General features: G+C 47.2%; 1 protein-coding gene across 1 annotated transcript; it reads right to left on the reverse strand.

Moving 5' to 3' along the window:
• On the reverse strand, positions 1 to 26,713 carry pth2ra (parathyroid hormone 2 receptor a). Its single transcript, XM_076048514.1, has 13 exons — positions 26,232 to 26,713; positions 23,812 to 23,914; positions 20,579 to 20,689; positions 19,891 to 20,012; positions 17,588 to 17,685; positions 15,833 to 16,016; positions 13,562 to 13,715; positions 10,020 to 10,080; positions 6,656 to 6,722; positions 4,859 to 4,953; positions 3,592 to 3,730; positions 1,444 to 1,485; positions 1 to 585 (listed from the first exon to the last, which is right to left on the reverse strand). Exons 1-13 carry the CDS (start codon positions 26,292 to 26,294, stop codon positions 190 to 192), a joined length of 1,635 nt encoding a protein of 544 aa, XP_075904629.1. The 5' UTR covers positions 26,295 to 26,713; the 3' UTR covers positions 1 to 189.
• Positions 26,714 to 27,460: the final 747 nt, after the last annotated feature.

Below are 27,460 nucleotides of genomic sequence, written 5' to 3' on the forward strand. Positions count from 1 at the left end.
TTATTATTATCATTATTATTATCATCATCATCATCATCATCATCAGGGCAGACTACAAAGTCACTTATCGATCCATATGTAAGGAGCAGGCCCTCTCATCTTTTCCTCAGTTTCCCTGCACAGTGCGTTCGTTCGCGCCTCCTCTCTGAAGCTCGCGCTCGCACTAGTTAGACGCGGCCGGGTGGGAAACTACAGCGTCTCCTCCTCGTCCTCGGCCGCCACGGCGTCGGCGCTCTGCGGCGGCTCGTCCTCCTTGAGGGAGATGTCGTCCACCCTCTTGGGAAGGCTGTCCTCGGGCTCCTCGGGGATGGACGGCTCCGAGCTGCTGATGACGTAGCCCGGCAGCGTGGCGTGGGTGCTGATGGCCGAGGCGGCGGCGCTCTGGTAGGTGCGGCTGGAGACCAGCGGCGTGGAGCGCGTGGCCGGCCCGCCGGCCGCCAGGTGCGAGTGGCTGCTGGTGCTGTTGTTGTGGTGGTTGATGGCCACCACCACCGAGCCGTAGCGGTAGCGCCCGCACACCACCGGCCCCTCCCACTCGAAGGTCAGGTTCCAGCGGGTCCACGTCTTCTTGATCTCCGTCTGCACCTGCCGACACGGACAGCGAACGGCTGATCAGAGTTCCAAGTTTTCCTTGGAGGTGCAATCACTTCTGGAAGCCTCTTCAGTTTGTCTTGCACCTCCCGTGCCAGAGGCTGAAGTTCATAAACTTTTGTGACATAAGCTCACAAACTTGAGTGAAATTTGAAAGAGCGCCGGTGAACAATCAGCTTTCTGCAGAAACGGAGCAACAAAGGAATCCTGTGACTGTACGACAAAAGAAAGTTTCTACGTCAAGTTTTTATTCAACCCACTTTTCCTGCACACTGACATCTGTGTCATGCATGTTTGTTTGTTTGTTGTTGTTCCTCCTCTGCAGTCTGTCCTGTAGGTTGTTGTGGGTTTTTTTTTTGTCTTTATTTGCTCCTTTCAGTGTCCTTGTCCTGTGCTTCCTGTTTTCTTTTTCACTTCCTGTGTGGGTCACTGTGTGGGTAACGTACACAAGTTGTTTGTTTTTTGTGTACCTGTCAAGTGATCTGCTTCGCATACCAATGCACAAAGCCTGCAAGTTTCATGCAAGTCATGTCAGTAAATGAAACGCTCGCACCGATTCTGGTGCCGCGCTCTGTTTTCGGACATTCTCGGAATATTTATTGGACTCCAATGTTGCTCGCTGCAGATTGCCGTTTGTTCACCGAGAGCTTAAAACAAGAGGTAAACACAACTCTGAGGATTTATTTCAGCTGCAGGAAAAACAAGTGGAACAATAATGAAAAAAAAAACTAAAAAAAAACCCAATTCAAATGTGACAAAGGATTCGTTCTGCAACTTTCAGCAGCTCGGGTAATTGCATCCCATTAGAACAGCTGCGATTAGTTGATGCACCGCTGTGTTCCCTTCACTCACCTCGCCGTTGCAGTAGCAGTAGATAATAGACACAAAAAAGCCCTGAGAGAGAGAGAGAGCGAGAGAGAGAGAGAAGGACAAATTGAGACGACATCATCGGCATAATGCAACACTCTGGCATCACGGCCGCTTACGCGCTTTTGTTTTTGGTTTTTTTCTTTCGTCGTTTGATAGCAGTTGCAAAAATCAAACAGAGGAAATGCTTCTTCACCAACCGCACGCCTTATCGTGGCCTTCTGCCCATTTCTGCTGCCTCGCCCACATTCTGTCGACTGGACCCTGGCAAATAATGCTCCCGCCGCTCAATGCATCCATTTTCTATACCACCACTGGCCCATGACACCGGGAACATGGTTTGACAGGTTGCAGCTGGACGATCAGAAGCAACACATCTCAAAGTAGCACGACGCTGCATGATCTGCTTGGATGCACTGTGCAATTTAACTTTGAACCGTCCCTTTAAAAAAAAAACAACAAACCAAACAAACTCTTGTCCCAGCCAGGCGCTCATAACACACTATCAGAAATCCAGTGATGGGATTTCATCTGCTGAAAGCGACGCCAAGCTTTTTAGTCAGAACAAAAGGCCAAAAGCACAAAGTTTTCTTCTGGCTGCCTCGTGGACGGCGGAGCTGAGAGCACAGCAGGTGACTCTTTGTATCAAAGCAGCCAACGTGCACTCTGCATTTTCGCCACCCTCACCTATTCACACCTATTAAAGGGCTGAGCTTGGCTCTTTGTAACTCTATTATGAGCGCTGGCTGAAAAGAAGGAACAAAGAATGGATGGGGTGTAAATGTATGCAGTATGTCACGTTTTAGAAATTTGAGGACTTTTGTTTTTATTTGAGCTTCACATTGAGTTTTATTTTGGAGAGTTGGCCGCGTGCCAAAAGAGGCGTCACGTTTGTTTGTTTGTTTGTTTGTTTTTCTCCATCAGCCGCAGCCTTTTCAATCACACACCTGTTGGCTGTCTGATTCCCTGCCTCTTTTATTCAGTGTGATTCACAACCACTGCAAAATGAATACATAAATAAATAAAAGGTTTGGCATAATGCGAGAGTTAAAGCCGCAGCTCATTATATAGCAGCCATTGAACGGCATTAACGTTAATCTGACAACGATTAAAAATATCCCATAATGCCCGACTACAGCTGAGCCACTTTCGACTGAGCGGCTTTTTCCTCGGAGCCAATCCCCTCCAATCCGCTTCTGTTTCTCTGAAAATTCATGCACGTCTGCATGATTTTGTTCCTTTTTTTTTTTTTTTTTTAAGTTTTTGAATCAAGTGAAGAACTCAATTATGCAAAGATTTATTCGGGCATAACTATATTTCTTTTATTAGAGCTATCAGCTAGGGTTCAATTAAATGCTGCAAAAAGTGCAGAAAACTTGAAAGTGAAATGGTCGGTGGCGGATTGTGATTGCGGTGCTGAAAAGTTTTTCTCCCGTGGGCCAATCAGAGTCAAGGGTGAGGCCCTGTTTGTAGGGCGAGAGGAACAAACAGAGAGAACATGAGGCTTTTGACAACTTGGCTGTAAACATTCCTGTCTGCAATCTTCTGATTGCTCTGGCTGATCTGCGTGAACAAAGGGGTGTGGGAGGTGGAGTCCACCAATCAGGGATGGATAAGAGGAGCTGAGCCTTTTGTTCACTCCCTGCATCAGGCACGGGCAAACTACGTCCCGGGGGCCACATGCGGCCTGTTAAGCGTTCTAATCCGGCCCGCCAAACTTGAAACGATGTTAATAAACCTTATTAATGTTTTAGTTTCCCTGCGTTCTCGCGTTTCCTGCCACAGTTATGATGATGATGTCCTAAAGAATAACATCTGTAACTCTAAACTACTTTAAAACAGCAGTAACTGTTAATACTAGAAAAAAAAAAAGCAGCTGTATTTCGCCAACTAAGGCGCATTAGGCAGTTGTATTGTGTTTGGCCCCTGTCGGCCACCGTACGTCTGTGACCAAAACACTCCATCCATCTGCTGCTGCTGCTTCGGACGCCCTCTGTCAAATTTTAGAATCCATTGTGGCCCACCACCAGGCAAAAAGTTTGCCCTCCCCTGTTCTACATCATCGCTAACACCACTTCAATGGACCCAGTAAGCGTCTGGATTGGAGGAGGGGGATGACACGGTGCCATTTACCTGGAAGGAGTTGAAGAAGAGCTCGCAGTACATGCGAACCTCCCAACTGAGTCCTTTGGAGGCGTGAGGCATCCCGACGAAGACGATGTAGTGGATGCCGAAGACCAGCACCAGCACCAGGGTGGATTTGGCCAGTTTCCTGTCGGGACGCGCGCAAGAAAAACAACCCATCAGCGCGCGAGTGCTCAGAGCCGCACGCACATGCTCAGGTCCGACTGAAGTCACTCCCATAACCTGCAGCTTTTTGACCATTTAGGATTCATTCTCAAATGTGGCTGCAGCCACTTGGACAGAAGAGTCTGTCTTTTATTTCTACGGTGAAAATGATTATTTTAGACATTTAAAGCTCCCATTGTTTATTCTTGCTCAGTCCTCTTTAATTTCCCTGTTTCCTCTGGCAGTCTTAAGTAATATTTGGCAAAAAAAAATATTTTATTGTTTATTTATTTCCGAATTGCATTTTAAAAGAGGCAAAAAGGAGTCATTTTCGGTGTCCTCTCGCCTGCCTGCCTGTCGGTTTTTATTATCTATTCCGAAAAAAATCTTCTCGAGTGACTTTCAGGTCGCCGTGCCCCACATTTAACGCCACTGCTGCGAACAACAGCGTCAACAGCAGGGTCTCGAAGACACTGACGCACACAAGTGACGTCGTCAGCATCACGATGTTTCTTCCTCGGTGGTTTGGAGCACAGCTTCGCAGTCGCCACTTCACTTCTCTTGACTTCACTTCACCGCCTGCATTATGAAAATGATGGCGCTGAGTTGCGCCTCTCGGTGTGAAGGAGCGAGACTTTGTGCCAGAAATCATCATTTTGGCCGCGTTGCACAATTAAGGCTGCTCTCTGCAATCAGCGAGCCGCTCCTCTATTTTCTTCGTTAATGAGCCTCCAGTTTGCGTGCCAGCCGACTCACAGACACGTGGCATTTGGCGGAGACTGAAATAGAAACACAGATTTTCAATCATTTGCTGGATACTTTGATTTAAAGTTATTTGTTGACCTTTTCCAAGTGCCATAATCACTTAATTTCATAATCACCACCGTAATTAATGTGGGTCGTTGTTTTTTGTGTTCCTTTTCTATTCTGCCATTTGAAAAACAAGCACGCTTAGCCGCGCTGCTGTGCATGTGTGTGTGTGAGTGCGTGCGTGCGTGTTGCAAACTGAGGCAAAAGGTTAATATTTTTGAAAAACAAAGTTTTAGACAGAAAAAAGAAGAAGAAAGAAAGAAAAAGAACGACAATAATAATTGTCCATCTCATTACAAACCTGTACTGCTTCCTGGTGTCATATCTCCCGGCATTTGTCTCTCGTATCTTGGTGGCCAACACTCGGACGATGTTCACAAATAAGATGAAGTTGAGCTGAAAGGAAGGACGCATTGATTTTTTTATTCGGAGTAATTTCATTTCTGACTTTTGTCTGTGGAACTGATCTTTTCAGCCAAAATAACTCTGCTGATATGAAAAACACAGACGAGAGACGAGCTGGAGAAAAATAAGATAAAAATGAGCCTTATTCAATCAGATCATCAGAATAATAGAATATGTGAACGAGTCATTATGGAAAAAGATTCATTCGATTTATCGTTTTCTCCCAAACAGGATTTGCTCTCTGTTACTCCATCAATGGTGTTTATCAAATCATTTTGTTGTTTTCATTTCAGTGCAATTTGACTCGTCTCATTTGTTGTCTGTCAGTTTCCCTGCAGCCTAAATGAACCTGCTGGCTGATGTCTGCAGACTTGAGTAACCTGGAAACTGACGGGGTGCTTGTTGGGAACACGCTGTACCGTTCAACTCTGAGGCTGAGCTGGTGGATGAGATCACCAACGACCAAGTGCGCTCCTCAAAGATAGATAGATGACAACATCTTTAGAAAATAAAAATAAAACCACTTAAAGAGAAAGCGATTCTCAAATAAAACCTTCATATAAAAGTATCTTCATATTAAGAACCTTCAAGATGAAGCATCAGCAAATTCAATCAAATGATTTTTATTTATTTCAGTAGCCGCTACTTCCTGAACTCAGAGTGGCAGGGAGCTCTGATCTTAATTTTAATTTGTTTGTTTGTTTGTTTGTTTGTTTGTTTGTTTGTTGGTTGCATTCAAAACTCATCCAACTCAAAAATGTTGTGATAGATTCTCCAACTGTGGTTAACAGGTTCACAGCTGAGCAAATCTTCAACACTTTGCTTTCTCTGTTCAGCGGAATCCTCGCCGCTCAGTACTCAATACTCTTTATTCCCGACATGCTCTCTCCATCTCCACTTTCAGTCCCAAACTGATTTTTCAAAAAATTTCTTCAAATAAAATAATAATTACAGTGTGTGCCCCAAAAACATTGCAGCGCATTTTTTTTTTTTTAACTCCACCAAAACCTTGCTTTCTGTGTCCACTGTGTGCCTGGAAAGTCAATCAGTCAGTCCAATGCCTTGCACGCCTGTCATTGTTTGTGTTCAGACTACTTGTACTAATGTGAACATAAATAAAGTCATTCAAAAGTGTGCGTGTGTGTGTGTGTGTGTGTGTGTGTGTCCAGCCCTCCCAGACACATCTCATTACAGACTGATTCTCTGCCACATTGCCCCCACCGGCCACGCTCTCACCTTTTCATTTATTTCTTTTTCTGCTTCTGCAGTCCTAATTTGACGTGCCTGCTCTTAAAGCTTAAAGATTGGAAGAGGCCGTTGCGGCTGCGGCTGCTGCTGCTGCTGCTGCTGCTGCTGCTGCTGCTGCTCAAGATTACGTTTGAAGTCGACTCGCAGGCCGAAAGCAAAAAAGACGCTCAGAGAATATTGATTTCATGCTCATATCCGCGCTTCCCTTTACCGCCATTCTTTATTTTCACGGCCAAAGTGGGGATAACGTGCCGCGTGTCAGTCACGACGCACTCGCAACTCGCAATTCCAACTTGCAGTGGTGTATGGTGCTGTCGTGCGGCTGCACGGGCATATACTCTGACTATCGGCGCTGCAGCTTCAATGTATTTTTCCTTCATTTTTCTGTTGCTCACTTTCATTTCCTAAAAAAGAAATCTCAGCCTCTCTGCCCAGCCGCTCTTACCCCGATGGCCATCAGGATGGGCACCTGGTAGATCCACTTGATGTTTCCTGCACTTAATTCCCAGCACCTGCAGGCAGGAGAGGAAGAGATTAGATAAGCTGGAGGCCTCTCGCTCACTCACAGCTTCCTGTCTCAGCCTCAGCCGACCAGCGAGCTGCCGCCTTCTTCTTCTCTGGTTCATGCGGCAAAACTCCAACGATGAAACTGTTTGGTGGCCCTATGTTTTTTTTCTTAGCAGGAGGCTGTTAACAGCGGGCTAATTGTGCGGCTGTCAGGGTGATTTTCTCAAGCTGTTTGATTTCTACGAAGCTGTTCTAATGCCTATGTTTCTGCTCTCCTGGTCAATTTGCCGAGACGATTACCCAGCAGTCCTCCTGCGTCTCCGCCAAACTTTTCTCACACCACTTTAACCGCCAGTCTGTCGAGTGCCGGCGATTAAGTTTAAAAAAAAAAAAAATAATAATGTTTTTCCCGCTGATGAGAAAAAAAAAAACAAGCATCTGTTTTCGTCTCTGCACTTTCATTTCATCAGCGGGAAGACGTGGCGCCCATGTTGGTATTTAAATGAGAGGCTTCAGAGGTTCTCCTCCCAAGCTTTTTCCCTGGGTGATCACAATATTACTCGCATGATGTTTGTTGTTTCTGCATTGCAACATACAGTCAAATATATTTTAACCTTCTCATCGGGATGGAAATGCTTTCCATTTGCTGACTCGCGAGTCGCAGCGCCACTGCGTCGAACCCGCGGGGAGTCGGAACGTTTGTCATCGCCAACTTTTGACGGCTGTCTCACTAACGCCCACCCCCTTGAGTCGCCTTCCCTCCCCCAATCTCCCGCAGCCTTTTTTTGTCACCTTGCCATTTCTTCGTGGGCGACACAACAAAGAATTGTTTAGGTTTCCATCTTCACAGAGATCAGCCATCACTTGGCTGCTGCCTTCGACCGGCTTCACTGCCACAGGGTTGTTGTTGTTGTTGTTGTTGTTGTTGTTGCATTGAACCTGTTGGGTCTTGGCCTTTCCTGCTGTTCTTTGATTGCATATTTTTGCATGTTAAAAAACAAGATCGACTAATCAGCGCCTACTTAGTCTGTGAAGTTGTGTGTGTGTGTTGCAATTTGGTCTGCGTTTTGCAGTCTCGTTCCTGCCTGTAGTTCTGCGGCACTGAACGTCAGAAGCTCGGAGGAGGAAGAGGCGGAGGAGGAGGAGGAGGACGTAATTCGACGCATTGGGGGAGAGAAGAAAACGATTGCCAGCTGGATTCATACATGCGGCTACATTACCGGCGCTGTCTCAGGCACTGCCAAGAGAACTACGACAAATTACCGCTTACTGAAACCCCCCCTGGTGGATTCTCCCCCGCTGGGTTGTGAAAGGCTTTTTTGTTTGTCTTTATAGCTGCTCAGTTTGTTTCTCAGCTTTGTGAGTGAGACGAGAGATGGAGAATAGAGACTGAGACTGGGACTCACAGCAAACTGTTGTCAGTTTTTTTTTTATTCTTTTGTTTAAGCTTTATTTAGTCCCACTGAGATTAAAGATCTCTTTATCAAGTTTGACCTGGTCAAGAGGGCAGCATTAAAACTCGCTCACATAACACAAGTGCACATGATGATTTCAGGGCGAGTGGAGAGGCCTTGACCCTGAGACACTGGAGGAAGAGACTGGAGCAACAGTAAAGCACTAATTAAGTAATAATAAAGACTTAAAGAGAGACTTAAAGACCTGAGGATTAAAAAGTCGCTGAGCCTGGAAGACCTTGCGTGTTGGTTTTTGTGATTGGATTTCCGAGACAGCGCTGAGTTACTGTTATTGTTAGCGCACTTGTTTTTATTAATCACCTGGAGTCTCATCAAGTTTTTACAGACTCATCATTGCAACACAGGACTGTAGCAGAAGGTGCAGTAAGGCCTTGCAGACATGTTGAAAAACCTGTTTACTGCCTGTGTGCATGCATTGCGTTTTCTGATGCATTCCCACACACACACACACACACACACACACACACACACACACACACACACACACACACACACACACACACACACACACACACACACACGGGTGATGTAAGCTGTGGTCACTGGTCTGTGGACATCAGGCTCTCCCAGACGGCCTTGATCTCCACTGAGAAGACGAGCTCCACACGTCCAGAAGGGTCTCCAGTGGTCTCCAGGGGTCTCCAGGGGTCTCCAGTGGTCTCCAGGGGTCTCCAGGCTTCTCAGCTACTCAGCTGAAGATCTCTGAAGGACGTCGCTCGTCCTGTGATGTGGACTTGACTTCTGGTGCCACTTCACTGTTTATCTTGCCCTCAGGCTCCCATGCTTCCATGAGTCTCCCTGGCGCGTTGATCCATTGGTGATGTTCTCGGCGCTCTGGGACAGCAGGAGGACACTTGGCCTCAGGTGTCGGGGGAATCCCTGGCTCTCTGGTTGAGGACATTTTTTCTCTCGCGCTCACTAAGTTTGCGTAACAAGGGCGTCTGTGCGGACTTTTGTGTATCTTTGCCAGCAGTGCAGCAGTGATGCCATTTCCCTGAAGGCTTCAGCCCCCGTCTGGATGGTTCTGATACATAAACAGTTTTCAATCTTGAATCTGCTGGATGGCCCAAGGAGAAACACCACGCAGAGCCGCAACTTTATTCTTATTCCCCAGCGTCAGAGAGTCCTCGCAGGCATAAACCACACACTGGCAGAGGGCTGAAGAAAACATTGCCGCTCTCATCAGGGTCACAGCTGCATTCTGCCGGGTGGGAAATCAACACGGTTCACAACTCGTTTCCAACCCTCTGAGTGAGAGGAGGACGTCGAGAGAATTTCCTGCGGCTTAAATTCCTCTCTTTATATTAAGCAGTACGTCGTCTCCTCTGTCTCGGAGTCTCAGAGTGAAAATAAACTCAACTCTTACACACAAAAAGTAGGGGTATAACCAATTCACTGATAGCTGCACATTGAATTCTTCACAATAGCAACAAATACACAAATAAACATACTTGGGCCTACATTTTGGTTTCTGTTCCAAATTCTGTCCTGTTCTGAGCAGAGACCTTTGTTTTTAACGTCCTGGTCGTCATGGCTGAACACAAACCGCTCTAAAAAAAAATGAGGTTATGAAATCGTGTGAAATGAGTGTGACGTTTGGCGTCGCAAAGCGGATCTTTGAGCCATTAACCAACACAAATGGCAGGCTCACGCTGAATCGTTGAGTCAAATGTCATCGCAATGAAGACGCACTTATATCATCAAAGGATTTTTTTCTTCCTGTCTCCAGGCACTCTGAGCATGTTGCTGGCGGCAGTAGTTATTGTTAGAATAAAGGACGAGTTGTGTGACGCCACTCAGCAGCGCGTGTGCGAAAAGCGGCCTTACCTCGCGTCGGCTAGGGTCGCTCTGACAATCGCCCACACGGCCACGAACACGGCGGGAACACCTGGAAAGATTCAGAGGAGGAAAACAACAGAGGAGCTGCTCAAGGAGCTTCCATCAGCTGCAGCAGAGTTTTCTTTTATGTCTCACTGCGCAAGGAAGGCAGGTGGCTCACAAGTGTGAAAGATCTCATCTCACGTGAGTCACAAATACATGTGGATGTGTCGTACAAAATGACTGTATTTATAACGGGAAGGCAAAGCGAACTGTCAGACGCAGAGACTGATATTTTTAAAGCTGTCCCTCACACTCAGACAGTTTGATTCGCGACATTAAAAGATCATTTTCAGCATTTCCAACCTCCGGAATAGTTGGAGAACTTGGTGGACATCTCCCTGCCTTGAGAGTGAGACTTCCTCTTGGAGCCCGGACGCTGGTGGAGATGGTCAGGGCGTTTTAATGGAGACCTCATGGAGATGGAAGATGTCTTTGGCGATGGTATGGATGGAAGATGAGCAGAGCTGTCTGAGTCGAGGCGGTGAAAGGGGGCAAACCACCGTGGGGTTGGCCGACTGGAGAGCTGCACCGGAGCAGAAAGAGAGTGCTTTTAGACGGTGGAAAGGTCAAAGGTCATTGCTGCTCTCTACCACGGGAGACGTGTGAGGGAACGAGAAGCTGTGAAGTGATTCTGGGGTGAGAGACAGGGTCTCTGATCTCACTCTCACTGGTGGTGGAGTCTAACAGGTGGACTAGAATGGATTCTGATTGTTCCCTCGAAGGGTGTCGGTACATTTTGGGGCTTACAGACCAGGATGCCTTTGTGTCATTTACACCAGAAAAGCAATGATACCACCGCTCATTTGGTGTTTGTCGTGTGTTCTCTGCACATCTGCCGCACGTCCGAGCCCCCCTCGGTGATTGGACGAGCCGTAATGGGATGAGGGGGCCGGGGATGATGAGCCAGACGGTAGATGGGCGCACGCTCCGATCAAAAATTGCTCTTGGGACGAAGCCGGGAGGCATTTCACAGGGCGAGTTGGAGGAAATGGGCTCCAGCAACCACACTGCAGTTGAAAACTGGCTTACGGAGGGCGACAAAAAGAAAAAAAAAAGGATTTAAAACCATCTGGGACTCAACAGCTTCGGCCAATGACGTCACTGATGGCGTGTGATGGCAACTGGCCGCGTCATGATTGGATGCTGGTAGTTGGAAGCCTGAGCGCAGCAGAAGACAGACGCGAGGTATTTTTCTCTCTCTCAAACTCCTGAGTGGCTGCGTTCCCGCACGAGGAGCTGTCGGCCTGCGGGATAATGAACATGGAGTGGTTGGAGAGCCACTCAGACTGGGACACGGTGTTACAGCGACGGCAGGTCGGGACTGTGAGGAGGAGGAGCTGCTCCGCAGGGTGACGTGGATTGAAAACGCGGCCTGCTATCAGCTGGTGCACAAAACACACACTGGTGACGCACAGCAGTCTGAACTTTCACTGTTTACTGTTTATTATTCCGGGTTTGTGAGTTTGACACATTCAAAACAAGCTCACTGGGTGTCAAAGGTGAGATATTACATTCTGCCGTCCACACACAAAAAGGTTGTGGTCTGAATCATACCAGCTAGGTGAATGCTGAGGGAAATACATTTGTATCTGGGCTGTAAAAATTGAACTGAAGAGCCTGAGGAGGGCCAACAAGAGCCAACGTCACACTCAGCTGGTTGTCAGCCGCTTCAATTTCACATAAGAGTTCTTTAAATACTCAATTAAGATTGATTTCCTCATGTGAGTCACAGTAAGAGTCAGGACGGTTCGGGAGGATGTGCTGGGGACGAGGCAGCGAGCTTGTTAGCCCGTCACGCTAACTGCGAGGCTGACTGTTGTAGACAGGTGGGATCCGGATAAAAAGCCGTGTGCAGCTCACCGGTGGGGGGATTTTGTTAAGTCCCAGCCTCTGATTCCTGCTCTGAATCAGTCTTTGACGCCTCAAACAGGTGTAACAGCCCCGCGGCTCACACTTGTCGCCTTTTCCCTGGGACTCATTAACAGCAAATTGGAAGTGTTTCAACCTCAACAGTGAGCTACTTTAAAACAGCTGGAAATGTTTTTTTTCGAGATTTCTTCAGTAAGAAATGATGAGTGACACTCAACATCCTCGAGATCCCCTCCTCCGTCTTTAAAGCCAATTTCCAGAGGCATTAAAGGGCTAATCCGTCACACTTCACCAAGCAGACTGGAATCCCGCAATCTGGACTCTGGGTCTCCTCAGTTTCAGCAGAACCCTGCAGCATGTCTCCTCCTGCTGCTGCTGCTGCTGCTGCTGCTGCTGCTGCCCAAAACCCAGGCAAGGCAGAGGAGAAGAGCTCCAGCGGCTCCAGAGGCTGCAACGTTTGAGGCAGCACAACACGTAGAAAGAAATTTGAGCCTTGACACTTGTGAAAGTTTCCTTTCTGTTGTTGACCTTGGAAATTGCAGAGGGATTTTGCTCACGTGGGTTCGAGCGCATTGTTGCCTGGAGGTGCATCACAGCCAAGGTAAAGCAACCGTCAGCGCGGCTTTCACCTTGTGGCTCCGCCTGAGCGGTGGACTCTCGGCTGGACCCTCTGCTTTTTGCAATTAGACCACAATAGTCCAAAGGTCTGCTGTGCGAATTCTTGCTGTCGCTGTTCTGTTCTCAACCACTTTACCCGCCCGTCTACTTGTCTGCCCCTTGTGCGGCATTGTTGGATCGCTCTTGTTGTGTCAGGCTTTGGTGGAAATCAGGCCTTTGTGATGTCACCCAGGGATAGTGGTGAGACAGCTATAGTCAGATGCTTAAAGTTGTCAGTCAGTTGTCTAAAAGTCCATGTTTTTTCAGCAACTGATGCGTCATTTTATTTTATTTTTTAAATCAATAGGAAATAAAAGCAGCCACGTCTGTTGGCAATTTGAGCCCCTGTCTTCAAATGTGTGTGTGTGTGCGTGTCTCTCTCTCTCGCTCTCTCTCGCTCTCGCTCTCTCTCCAACCCACCTGTCCATGATCAGCTCATCAGCTCCTTCCAGTGAACCGCCTGCTTCCCATCAGCCAATCAAACGCAGTATAAAACCCTCAGTGCTGGAGCTGCTCTCCCCCCAGAGTGCCAGCTCACACTCTCATGCCAGCGCCTCTCGATGGCACCTTCCCAGTGCGTTAACCCATATTGTCGCCGCTTTTGGCTTCAGCGGTCGCTGCCTCACAACTCCTTGCAGCAGTGGTTTGCTGCTGAGAAGAAGCAGCGATCCTGATTCTTCGCCTGCTCTGTGCAAGCTACGCAGCCATGACGCACTTGTTGTGAATTGGCTGTGCAATGGCCCTTGCTAGCAGCTACGTAGATTACGGTTTTAAACACAAAAAACTCAGAACTACGGGCCAACCCCCGTGCCATATCCATTCAAAATGGGACGCATCACACCTGCCTGCAGTCCTGGTCCACCTGCTGCTGCTGCTACGCACTGCTGGACGTTGATTAATGCTCAGCGGCGTTCGTCCGTGTCGGCCACAAGGTGCGAGTCTGGCGAAATCATTCGACTCACCCCATCCTATCAGCGTGAAGCCCCACAGGTACTTGGAGTTGGAGCGGAAGGCCATGAAGATGAGGCTGTGCAGATAGAGGCCCTCCACCAGGATCCAGTAGTAGTTGGTGGCCAGGAAGTAGATGAAGAAGAGCACCGTCAGCTTGCAGCCAATCTGACGGAGAGGAACAGGACAAAAAAATATTTTTTTAATAGAATCTCAAGAACACTTTCATCTCCTGGACCTCTGTTTGTGATATTAAATCCACTAATACTGACTATTGGCTACGTTCTGTGATCAGCAAGTCCCTGATGAAGTGGTTTTGACAAATACCGTCATTGTCCCTCTGATCTGGCACGTTTTCATTGCTTTGTATGTGTTTTTTAAAAAGGGAGGTGGGAAAACGGAAAAAATGTAGTTCAACCCAAAAAATCCCCATAGTTTGACTTTAAATGGAGACGTTTCCAAGAAGAAAATGGAAAAATTGAAAAATCGCCGACAAACAATTGTACAGAAACTCGTGGCTTTGCTCTAAAAACAAAAAAAAAGCTGTACACAGATCATTATTTTTAGAGCGAAGTCAGCGGAGCACAGTGGTTCCTTCCGTCTGGGACGCGGTGAGATGAAGTGTGGAGGCTGCGACCAGGGCCTCAATAACTCCGCCTCTTCTCAGGGGAAATCATTAGGCTGCAGGCCGTGGCCGTGGCTGCCGCCTCATCAGCGCCGACAAACTGCTGTGTGTGTGTGTGTGTGTGTGTGTGTGTGTGTGTGAGCGGAGTTCTCAGAGTGAGGAGGAGGCGAGACAAACACGTTCCAGTGGTGGTAGTTTATCCGCTGCACATCTTGATAAGAACACCGTGCACGTTTCAGATAGTCGCACTCAATGTTTTACTGCACCTACAGGGATTTACCGCGTCTTTCACGACCGTCTGCCGGCTAACACGACGAGCTGGAATCCATTTACAACTTCAACTTTTTTTCTTTTCTCGTCCACCTGCCGTCCTCTCAGGAAAATCAGTTGCCAATTGCGCATCCAACTGCATCCCCGCTGTTGTTGTGCTTCCGGCAGCAAAATAATCAACGTGTCCGTATGTCTACGCACGTTTGATTTTTTTTTGTTTTTTTCCCCAAAAGCCTCCGTGCTCTCCGGCGCACCGGTGCGACGATAATTTTCGAGCAGTCCCGCTCAGCTTGTCGTCTCTTCAGGCTGACGGGAGGCCAGTCGCGGTCGTCGGCCTCAACTTGGCGCATGGTTATCACACTTATCGCGGGTGCATTTTAGTGCTGACACATGACGCTGGGGAGCAGCCTCGTTAAGGCAGAGCGCCTTCGCCGCTGATGTGCCGTACAGACTGACAGCTCCGCTTGGCTGGACGGGAATGTGATGAACTGTATTGAAGTTTACTACGACGACTTTGAGAGAGAGAAAAAACATGAGTGAGCAGCTGCTTTTCATTTCCGAAGGTAACAACGCAAAAGCAAGTGCAACCTGAGACTGTTTCATTTATTTATTCTCAAAGAAAAGAGCAAAGTGCTGCCGAAGGTCGAACGTCAATGGCAACCTGAGGACTCGGCTGCATTTCAAAGATACGAGATCAGCTGCCAGATGTATAACAGTAAAGTTTGTTAGTTGGCAAACAGGAAGGTCGTTTCTGTCGCTGACGGTCCTTTTTTTCCTGCTCGCTTGGATGTCGACTGCACACAAAACATCGTCCAGTTTGCAGCATTTTACAGCTTTTTCCCATGCGTGTGTCTATGGCCATGGACATCAGGCAGGACGTCACACTGCTAACGACGGGTCGGGTCCGGCTCCCCTCCCCGGTATCGACTGTCCTGGTTCTCCTCTCTGCTGCGTCCAGGCTGTAATCACCGTCACCTCTGCTGCTGCTCCTCTGCTGTTTTTCTGCTTGCGGGTCTCTTGATGTTTCATTCGATACGTTGCTTTTTCCTCCCCTTGTCTGTCTCTCTTGTTCCGGTGTCACCTTGCCTCGCACGTAGGCTGTTGTATTTGTCGGCCCCAAATAGGTGTAGTATAATTGCACCCAACAGAATTCATGTGGCAAATTATTAACGTACACTGGCATGTTTGCGTGTTTCAAGTCCGCATAAACAGTTCGTTATTTTCTATCTTCAAGGTTCGTCTACTTTTCGATTGTTTTGCTTCTGCATGCTTTCTTTCTTGTCAGGCGTTGAAAAAACACCTTCTCATTTAATCATCGACAGGGTTTCCAAAGAAACTAAGAAACAAACAGAACCATTTGCCTCCGAGTGCCTGGGGTACTCGGACTTACATACTGAGACTTGTCCAGCGGAGACATGCTGACTGTTTTGACGTTGTCCAGCAGGGCGGTGTCAAAGTCCTGCAGGCCGGCGCTGGAGTGGACCACCCTGTCCTTGACAAAGATGCTGACGGCTCGAAGCATGAAGGAGACAAACAGGTGCATGTGGATGTAGTTCCTGGTGCAGTGAAGACGCCTGCCGGCGGGAAAAAAGGGGGGACAGAACACAATTACATGTACAGTACATTCTGAACACAGTGTTGGGGGAGTGGCGGGGGGGGGCGGAATAACCATGTAGATCATAGCTCAGACTCATTCTCCTGTTCTTAAGACAAGAGCACTTCTGACAACACTTCTCGAGTTTCCGCTCGCCGTCTTTTTTTCAAGTTTTCTCAAGTGACCACGTTTGAACTCACCCACTCATTCCTACTCTCAATCTTTTCTATGTCTGGTGGAAAGCGAGAGAGTGATGACCAAACAATCCACCCCACCACCCCACCCCGCCCCCAGGATGGTGGATATCGCACTAGACATCCTCCCTTCAAACAGGAGTTGAACAACTGAATTGTTGAATTCTTTTGTCAGTGTGTGTGTGTGTGTGTGTGTGTGTGTGCGTGTGTCCAGCTGCCCTCGATGGCAATTCAAGAATGTGCAGAATCTTCAATATGATTTTTTTTTTTTCCCCCTGCACCTTTTCACTTTGCCAAATACCATCCCCAACAAAACGAGAGGCCTCCTCTCGTTGCATCTGAAAAAAAGAAAAAGAAACTTCTAGGAGCCAGGCAGCAGGCAGTGATCGGAACGATAAACATGTGCGACGCAGCCTACATGAAATGAAAGGCAAGACAGCACCCCCCCCCCCCCCCCCCCCCCGCCCCCGTACCTCCACCACCCCACCCTCCCCTATCCCCGCAGCGCTGATCAAGGATCCAGTCGTTACACTGTAGTTGCTGTTTGATCTGCATCGTTTGGACTCCGACACACAGACTCACTTCTACATAATATCTCTTCAATCTGTAAGGAGCAGCAGAAGATGTACATCATACATCACACATCATCCATCATATATGAAGGTTTTCATTCAAACGAATCAGGACAAATTCAAATTCATCTGTTCCTGAATTTGCGAGAGGTCGTCACTGTGAAGAAGACAGGATGTGAGAACAACACGGTAAGTAAAAGGAAGGCTGTGTGAAGTGTTCAGCCGACACGCTGCAGGTGCAGACTCGGCCTTGGAAGCCGCCATCACTTTTTGAATGACTCTACAACATCAAATCAAAGCCAAATGTGGCGCTCACAAAAAAGTAGAAATTGCTGAGCACGCAGGAGTGCAGAGGGGATCGTGAGTCACCGCCACTGAATGTACAGGAAGGTGGACTGAGTTTCCACTTTACAAAAAGAAGGCCAATGCAAAAGTGGAAAAACAGAGCTCAGAATTCGTACTTTTACAAACCGGTTAAAAGTTTTCGGTTGGTTTAAATCAGCAGAAAAATAAATAAATAATTTAATAGGCCCTAATGTCCATTTTGGAATAAGTTTGAGTTTTTAAAGTTGTGGCCGTTTCTACAGTTTAGCAGCCAATTCTCTTCAATCACTGCCCACCTGTGGTACCACCCGTACGTTCCAATATGGAAACCTCCGGTTTCAAAACAAACCAGCAACTCAAGATGCCGCTGAGTGACGGCAGGTGTTCACAAAACCACTGGGCGATGACTCCGCCCATCTTCATATGTGGTCAGTGCTAGAAAAAAGGTCCCACTGCCTTACCTGAAGTAGCCGATGATGATGATGGCCACCAGCAGGGTGCTGAAGGACACGGCGTAGCCGACAGTGTACATGACGTAGAGCCGCTCGAAGAAGTGTTGCTGTGAAGACAGAGAGGGGGGGGTGGGGAGTGAGAGAGAGAGAGAGTGAGAGAGAGAGATTTGCTGCTCACTCTAATAGATTTTCTGTTTAGTTTTTAAACTTTAATGGAACATCAATGAGAAAGTCTGTTCACGCTGTGCACTGGTGGCTTTTCTCATGAGTCAGAAGAGAAAACATTGCAAGTCTGGTCGAACCGTTTCAATTATAGATTTATATTTCCTCTGGCTTGAAGACACGCTGATACACACACTGGTCAGATTTCAGGGGGCAAAAAATATTTTTAGAATAAAATATTATTTTTATATTTAGTTTGGTTTTAAAATGATATTGTTTGTGAATATATGTTATATGTTCTTCTTACATGAGGCGTGATGTCAGGCCCCAAATCATGAAATCTGGGTTGCTGTGGAAACAGACACAGTGTAGCCGCCTCCGCACAAGTGGGACTTGTAAATGTGTAAATGTGTAAATGCACAATTTATTTGTGGCGACTTTATGTAAATTAAAACCTACACATTTGCTTTTTTAAGACTTAAGTCTTAGAGACTTTTAAGTCTCATTGCCAAAAGATCTCTCACTATCTTGCTAAGTCCATTTCACACAGCTGCAAAAATTGGTTCCAGCTTCATTATTGATATCCGCTCTTTTTTGTATTTCCTTTTTCCTGTTTCTTTTTTTCTTAAAGAGCAATATGCAACAACAAAAAAAGTCGCTTTTGTCCAAATCTGGCTCAGTTGAATGTGAAGCTAAGCAGCGAATATAATGCACTCTCACACAGCGTCCTTTCCACTCTTAATCTTTCAAATTCAATCGTCTTCAACGGTCTCTGAAATCCATTGGTTTAATGTATGGGGAGGGGAAAGTGACCCAGAGCCATCACATCTCAGCACATCAGGCTGACTGGCAACTCCAAACCGTCGACCAGTGCGAGTGCGAGCAGGTGCTTTTGGTGTCTTTGTGCGGCCTCTGATGAACCATCAGCTTGTCCAGGTTGTAGCCCCGCCCCTCACCCCGAGACAGCTGAGATAGCGCCTGCCCCCCGCACACCCGTAACCGTCGATGCAGGAAAGGCCGAGAAAGCTTGTCAGTTCCATCCATTCAAGTCGTAATACTGATAACTACAGTGCTTTCACTGAAAGCGAAATCATTTATTTAGAAAAAATAAATAAATAAATAAATGTCACTTGTTGTGACAGACGGTTCTGAAGCACAAATGAGTAATTTCACCTACGCAAGGCGTTCTGAAGGCAAAGACTTGATGTCAAGTCTCAAGACCTCTTTCTTTTAACTTCCAATTTAAAACATGTCACACATTCTACTTCTGTCCTTTTGATGTCCTTAATTTTTTCCTTCCTTCTAAAACCTCTCACCCATCCACACAAAGGAATATCTGCCGTTAGAAAGCCTGTGCGGCTCGTACACACGCTCACTGAAGCCCTTTGTTAATGTAAAATTATTCATGAATGCGCAAACGGCGAGGTAAGAGCAAAGGTGATGGGTGGAGGTGGAGGTGGAGGTGGAGGTGGATGTGGGCGGGCAGGGGGGGATAGTTGGAACACAGGCAATGTTAATCTTTCCAGAAGAATGACGGTGCGATGGTGCCTTTAAAGTCAAAGCCGTGCGTGTGTCTCCGCTGGCTGGCGGGGGGCAAAATGCTTCATTAGTCAAATGATAAACAATTGTGTTTTCCCGTCAAGTCAGTCGACCGGCAGGTTCCTCCTCCCAGCAAGGCTGTGCGTCAAGTTAAACGAGTCTTTGACTTCCTGAAGGTCTTTGCAGACACAACGTGCAGGACTGTTGAACTCTGACCCTCCCAAACTCAGACAGAAGGTTAGAAATGAGTTGGAATAACAAGAAATGATCATTATTCTGTCCAGGGAACCAATTATGATAATTATAATTGAAGCTATGCTTCCTCTCACTGCGGTCCTATATCACACAGCACGGTGAGAATTACTCAGGGTCAAAGCAAACACACAGAGACGGCCGGTGTGACTTGCAACCAAACTGGTTGGTATGCAGCCACAGCAGCAGAACCGTCAAGAGCGACGGACTGTGAGCTTCCGTCTCTGTCAGAGCAGACGGTCACGCAAAGGTGAGCGCCAGGCACTCTGTTTATGCCCGGCCTCACCACCAGGTGGTCCGGGGGGCTCTCACAGGGCAGCCGACAGTTCGCTACAGGCCGCATGCAATATTTCACTCACCCTGCCTTCCCCATCGCTGGGCTGCAGGAAGCGCAGACACTCGCTGTAGTTGCTCCACGTCTTGTTCCAGGCATCCACAAACACCCAGGAGCCGTTGACGTCGCACTTCCTGTAAGCGTGTCCTGTAAAAAAAAAAAAAAAAAAAATGCATTTGCACTCTTGCAACCAGGCAGGTAGCCAGTGAGGAGTTGGAGAAACAAAAACAGGTGATGGATGGGCGGGGCCAGCGCCACTCCTACGAGTTAACATCCATGAGTATTGATATTAGGAGAGATTTTTACACTAATTCAAAATCATAGTGAAGAAGTAGACATAAAAGTGATTTGTTGTCAACTTTTCATGTTTGTTTCATTTGTCGTGTGATTGAGAAGTTAGAGGAGCTGGAACAGATCCAAGCCCAAATCCAAAGCCCCTCCCTTAAAGGATCACTGTCCAATCCCACGTTAGCAGTAGTAACTATACAGCAGAGCTGCTCCAGTTCTGATCAGTTAGCTCAGCTAGTGACTCGCTTTGTTTGAATGCGTTGGTGTTTCTCCTTTAGTTTGCTGTGCATTGAGTTCTCCACTGACTCCACACCAAACAGAATTCCTGCCCGCCTCACTGGTTACAACGTGTGCCAAGCACATAATAAAGGTATCGATTCATCATTTTCCCTGCCGGTGGCTGTGATTTCAGAACAAAGACCAACCTTTGTGATTGAAGTCGTAGATGTAAGTCGGACAGGGCACCTTGGTGACGAGGCCGGGGGACCCGTGAGGCCAACAGATGAGACCGTCCCAGTCAGGAGGGCACGTTTCATCTGGAGGGGGCGGAGGAGGAGGGGGAGGAGGAGGAGGGGGAGGAGGAGCAGGAGGAGGAGGAGGAGGATCAAACAGCTTGGAGCCAGCAGAACACCAGGGCACCGCGCCTTCACTCAATCAGTTTGGCTAGTTTGGTGGCTAAAACCTGGCAGACCTCAGGGCTTCTGTTTGTTTGTCACTATGCTGAACTCCTGCTGATTCCGTATTAAAAAAAAAAAAAAAAACATCTTACATATAATTTAATAAAGAGTCACTTTTTTTTGCATTCGATTATTTGGATTTTTTTTTTTTTGGTTGTTACTTTGCTGCAATCTCAGTTTGAAGATCTGTCAGCTTTCCAATGCAAATTGGATTCAACGTAATTGTCATTCGCTGCAAAAGTGCTGCCAAAAAATCATTGCCACGCTGAGACATCAGTAAGGAGGTGACTGACCCTGTCACTGCTGGAGACTCAACCAAGTCTACAAAAACACTGAGTCATGGTGGAAAAATGCCTACGTGTGTTTGTGCTTGAGGTTGGAACAGGACATGTTGGGGGGGAGGGACTCAACAACACGTCACTGTGGGAGGAGCCAGCCTCAGCTTTTATTGTTTGTCTAGAATACGGTCTGAGGAATGTGAGTTCTGGGAACCGATGGAAAACAAAAGCAGGGAACAGCACACCGTCAGCGGTTTGGTGTGCGCGTGTGTGTGTTTGTGTTAGGATTGCTAGCTAGCTAAAGGTATATTAAGTATAGAATTGACCCGGCCACGACACGACGCATGCATTAAAACTGCTTGCAACATTAAACACTCACATTTAAGGTCATAGATTTCACACATTCTAAAACTTGGGAGCAAAAAAATTAGGATTTGAAAAAATTTAACTGTATATAATGAGCAAAATATAATTAACTGCAATATATTTAAGATTGATTGGAGTTTGCTCAGAGTTAACAAGTCAAACACATTCAAGAGCTTGTGTGTATCACTCCAGGGTGAGAGTTCAGCAGGCTGCCAGGCTGCTTGCCTGAGCTTGTTCTGACTCCAGGGACTAACACTGAGATGATCCCGAGTTCCTGCAGTTCAAAGAAGCTCCCTCTTCTCCTGGAGGAGGGACTGGGAGAACAAACGCTTTCAAGCACGGTAAAAGGTTAGAAAGCATCAGGAAGGAGCGGTTTGTGAGTTTGTTTTCAATAGCAATTAAAGGAAGACAGATTCCGGAACACGTTCTGGGTTTCAATAGATCCACAGCATCACATGGGCGGTGCTTTCTTGCACTTTACTCTCACAGCGAGTGGACTCGGGGTCCCTGCAGCCACAGAAACCAGCTGACAGGGTTGACCTGAGGTGGGCCTGACGTTCACAGCGCACAGAGCAATCACAACACAGCTTTACTAAAGAGTTTTTGAAGTGAATCGAACGTAACTGCTTTGTTAAAAGTGACCCTACACTCAGGGCTGCTGTCTTCATTCTGTCTGCAAGGTCTTTCTCTTTCACACCTCGAGTGTGACAGCCCGACAGTTGCTGCCAGTGGCTCAGGTGATATAATTTGTCTGTTGTTTTCCTTTTGGTTCCCCCCCCTCCCCCCTCCTAACCCTAACCCGCCTACTTATAGTAATCACACAATGGAACATCGTGCACATGTAACCGTAAACTCCAAAGCTATTAGGCTGATTATAATTGCATGGATGATGAAAAAGAAATGACATCTTTACGAACTGAACAACAAGCTCAGCTTTGAGCACAAAAATTTAAGGCTTGAAAATCAACCAAGCACTCGAGCTCATTTGAGGAGAAAAATACACAAAGTTATATAACAGCAGACTCGTACGACTACACGCTGGAAATCACACCTCAAGACTGCCACTGTAACGATGCCAGTCCGAAGGTCCGGCTGAAAACTTTGTCCATGTCTCCAGTGGGAGTTAATTAGCGCTCCCCAGACACAAACTGCTCATTAGGCAACATCAACACTTGTTTAAACAACCAAGCCCTGACGCACTATGCTTCACCATCCTCCACCCCCTCACCACCCAGCACCCCACTCCCCGTGTTTCATTTTTCTCAGAAAGCATCTCAACTTTTCATTGAAGTGAAACAAAGGAAATGTTGCAGGGAAAAGACAAACTTTGTTAGAAAGGAGACACGATGGAGCCAATTATCCAAAGCAGTCAGTTTCAGTCTAGGTAAGTCACAATGCATTGCGCCTCTTCAGTAGATCAGCAAACCTTTAGTAAATCAGGCCCTCTGAGTTTAAGGCTTGATGCTTTGTTTATCCACTTCAAGTAGAGGAGCCCTGCAACAACAAACCACCGGTTCAGTGTCCCGCCCCCCTCCGCACCCGCACCCTCAGCCTTCCAATCACGTGTCAAGTGCCTCAGCGGCAGGGCCGGAATCGATTAGCCAGTTTAAAATGCAGCCTGCTGCTGCAGAAGCCACACGTCGCACGTTCCAAACTGTCCCGAACGTCTGATTAAGCAGTCACCAACAGCTTTTGTTATCATCACGTCAAACCAGGGGAGAAAGTAAATAAATATGTTGTCTGTCTGTCCAGCTGGTAGCCGAGTTGATGGCATTTCAAGAGAAACACCTCACAACACCACCCCGACATCAATCGCCGTGGGAAAACATTTGGTCTTTGTCCTGTGGCAGGCGTGCGAGCATTAATTAACACAGCGTGACCAGTTTTGACAAGACGCATTTCCCCCTGAGCGGTGGCAACTGCATTGAAGAGGGACCGAAGCCAACCATCCAGGGCGGAACAAAACAAAAACAAAACCAGTCAAACAAAAACCCAGAGGGACGGAGGGGGGGAGGGGAAACACGCTCAAGAGAATCAGCCTGGATATTAGAATCTCATTCAATGTGACAAATTAATGAAATTGCTGAAAGCAAATCCCGATTGTTTGAATGCAGGCGGGGGTCAAACCCGCGAGCAATCCGCTGGTTAAAGTCAATGCGGCCTGAGGCCATTAGACTGAACTGATCCCTGAAGAGAATAATAAGCACACACCAGCGGCGTGTTGTCAATAAGCCTCAGGGGTTCAATCAAGTTCCCGGGAGAGATCCTGCTGTATACTTCACGCTTGACTCCTTGATTCAAGATTTTCAGAATTGATTTATTTGTTTATTCATTTACCTGTAGACGTTGGGTCAATGCTGGAGAGATTTAGCTGGCATTGCAGTTTGACCTCGTAGAGGATGTACATCTGCTCCTGTGCCGACAGAGGACCATCGACCCCCTGCCAAGTAAAAGAAGCCATCGGTCAACGCGTTTCACGGGAAAAAAAAGAATAAATCTTAAAGGACATTTTTAGTATCGTGCTGTGTTTCACCCGCTGTGTGCAAGATGGACAGCTTATGACAAGCAGGCAGAGATTTTGCTTACACACGCTGCGGAGAGAAGTGGAGAGAGTTTCACACTTTCAGCTTTGCTCAGCTTTAATTAGAAAATTAAAAAAAAAAGAAGCTTGAAGACCGAAGCTTCCTGATTTCCAAGACTCAAAGAAATTAGTCCACAAGACACACTTCACATAATGTGTGAATTAGCATCCAGAGGACTTAAACGCACACACACACACACACACACACACACACCAGTTATTTAATACAGAGTCATCACACCCAGAGCAAAGCCATCAATTAATTATTCAGAAACACCATGCAAATGCAAATGCTGAAAATAAAAATGTTTTCCTCGTGGTGCTTTGCTGATTAGCCTTATTAGAATTAAAGTGAATCCCGACTGTCCCAGCAATGCTTTCCTTTCCTTTGCTATTGCAACTCTGGCTGCAGGTTCACTTTATAATCACTCACTTGCTTGTTGGTGACACATTCCGCACTGCACAGATGAGTGACTGAGAGAAAATTAGGAACCGGAGCCACTAAAAAAAAATCCATCTCCAAGAGCTTATCTGGAATCTGCTCAGCGCAGCTGCCCAGAGGGAGACAGTCATTATTGCTGGGACCAAGGTAAAAAAAAACAAAAAAAACAATCCAGCGTCTTTGAGTGGCTGCGGCCAAGAAATTCATGCTGATTGTTATTCAGCGTATAAACACCTGGTGTTCTGAACCCATCCAGGGATTAAAAATGAATTATGCCGCTAATTTTCTGGTCAATCCAAGCTCGACGTTTCCTGCAAGCTTTTCTGGAAAGGTATTGAGGAAGCAGCAGCTGCGAATTGCAGGTATCACTGCCAGCACCTGGAATTTGGATTGAGTGGCAGAGTGAGCTGGCAGACGGACACAGTGACAGTAAGGGATTGATTTCCACTGCCCATTATCACTGTTGACCCAATGAAAATTACCTGTGAGGAGGCCAAATTCTCTTTATTCAGCAACAATCAGGGTAAAACTAGAAAAGTAGAGCTTTCAGAGCTGAGCTGGAGAAGTTCCAAACCTCAGTTTGATATCAGCCAGTTTGTCCATACCTATTTTTTTAGCCTTCACTGGTCCTGTACGGTTCTGCTGCAGAGCAAAGAGCCAGTACACAGAGTTCCTGGGCTCATGGTTGAAAGATTACGAGCCACTTGGATCCAGCAAGACGTTGCCACAAGGTCACCACCGCCTCCTTCAAACACGCTCCGCAGGTCGAGATGTAAATTAAAATCCATCCTGGCCAATAACAGACGTGCGTGTGGTGCGGCTGTGACTCACTGCGGTGGCACGCACCCCACAACCCAGAGCAGAAATACCATCGGAACCTTTCGTTCCCTTTCTCCTGCAACTTCTCCTGCGGTGAGAGTTGGTGTTGGGAAGGTTTTCCCCTTTAATTCTGGGGTGACTTTTTCACCGTGTAGGAGGCGGATCAAGCGTTTAGATGAAAGATACCTGATTAAAATACAAAACACACTGCTGTGGGAGAGAGTGGACTGGCAGAAATCAGGGACGCACCACCGCTTCTCCTGAGCCGCTGGATGACGTAATGCACATGCACTGTACATGCTGCACTCTATCAGGTGATGTTCAAACATGCGAGGAGAGACGGGGAGAACAAAGTGGCTGAATTTATTGCAGATAAGATTCAAGATTCAAAAGACTTTATTGTCAACCATGTAGTGGGACAGAAGATTTCCTTCAGCCAGGGGCTCAAACATCATACACATATGATCACAGAGACTTGCTAAAATTGTAAAAATGGCTCCATAAGATAGAGGAACAGATCACTTGAAGTGTCAGCATCACTTTACACCCAATAGGCCCACCGTCTTGGAAGCATTTCTGTCGGTGATCAACAGGTTGCAATCCAAGACCAACAAGAAGCCAGTTTCTGCGCTGGAAAGATTTTTGAAAAAGAAAGAAAGAAGCAAACAATACAGCGGGATATAAATAGCATTTATGTCCTATTTTCTGGGTTTCCCTTCCTAATTATTGCAGCTAGCTGACAGCGAGAGACTCATTATTACTCCTTTGGGCTGGGTCGCACCGTGATGCGCTCTGGCGCACATTCCGGTTCAAATCCATTATTAATGATAATCCACGTAATGCATACAAATGGCTTCCAGGGAGGAGGAAGGGGAGGGGGTGATGAATGATAAAACAGAACTCTCACGTCCTTACCTGTGCGCCCACAGACCATTTGTAGATAAAGTTGAGGACTAATATCCACACGGCTGAGCCCATATTTCCAATTGACCTTCGTTCATTCACAAAACTGCGGGCAAAAATCCAAGGAAATGCCGCTACAGCATCGAGGAGAAGAAGAAGAGAGAAGAAGAAGAAAACCAAGATTTAAAATATAAAGTCACCTCTGGTGCGCGTCAAGAGACTGCAATAAAGTTTCATCCCATTAACGTATTCCATAAATCACACGTCCCACGTGCTTCCCCCCCAATATTCCTGTGGCCGCTCCAGACACGCGCCAACCCCGGGCGCCCCTGTCAGAGGCGCGCGCCGCACCGTCGCTCCCTCTGCAGTCGGGGGAGACCCGCCACGCGCGCCGCACGGCTCCGCGCGTAACTTCCCAGTTGAAGCCGGTGTGTCTGCGGGAGCGACGCTGGCTTCGGCGTGGACCACGTGAGCCCCACGTGTCTGTTCCCACGCTCCCCGAGTCACGCTCTGCGAGCGCTCCTCACCGTCCAAATTGGGCTGCGAGCAACTCCCCCCCCCCTCCCCCGCCTCCTCTTCTTCCCCCGCCTCCTCGTCATGTCTCAGTCACGTGACCATCCACCTAGTCTGGGAAATTCCAAAAACGCGACTTGTGTGTGTGTGTGTGTGTGTGTGTGTGTGTGTGTGTGTGTGTGTGTGTGTGTGTGTGTGTTGGGGAGTGGGAGTGGGTGAGTCGTTTTGTTCTGTTGTGACACTGGGAAAAAAAAAAAAAATTGCATTTAGAAACCTGGGCAGAGAAAACGTTTTTTATTTGTAGTAGTAGTAGTAGTAGTAGTAATCATCATCATTTCATCATCATCATCATCATCATCACCATCATCATCATCATCATCATAATGAGGCCACAAGTGTTTTGTTTATGTTGTGTTATGTTGGGGTTTTTTCCAATAAATGCCAGTCGGGTCTGTACTGAACCACTGCTGGTCCATTTTTCCAGGAGTCCTTCAGCCTGCACCTGTAACTATCCAGGGTGCTGAAAGGAAAAATCAGCTCCTCCTCCTACTGTACTGGAGAAGTTCTCTTGCAAAATGAATCATATAAAAAAGCAGTGACAATTGCTTGTAATCCCACTTCTCCTGCATTTCAGTCCTGGTTACATGTTAACACATTCCTGCTGCATCCAGGATGAAAGTCTTGACAGCATGGAGGCAGTTAATTCAAAAATGAATCACTGCCTCATC

The sequence above is a fragment of the Nelusetta ayraudi genome, unplaced genomic scaffold (assembly GCF_046127955.1).
Source record: "Nelusetta ayraudi isolate G7.1 ecotype Tasmania unplaced genomic scaffold, CSIRO-AGI_Nayr_v1 ptg000102l, whole genome shotgun sequence".
Lineage (NCBI taxonomy): Eukaryota > Metazoa > Chordata > Actinopteri > Tetraodontiformes > Monacanthidae > Nelusetta > Nelusetta ayraudi.

Coding starts and splice junctions, on each gene's coding strand:
- pth2ra (XM_076048514.1), bottom strand. CDS start 26,294: ATGGGCTCAGCCGTGTGGATATTAGTCCTCAACTTTATCTACAAATGG. Junction 20,690..23,811: donor CATTGACCCAACGTCTACAG/GTAAATGAATAA, acceptor CGCCCCCTCCAG/ATGAAACGTGCCCTCCTGAC. Junction 13,716..15,832: donor CGCTGGACAAGTCTCAGTAT/GTAAGTCCGAGT, acceptor CCTCTCCGTCAG/ATTGGCTGCAAGCTGACGGT.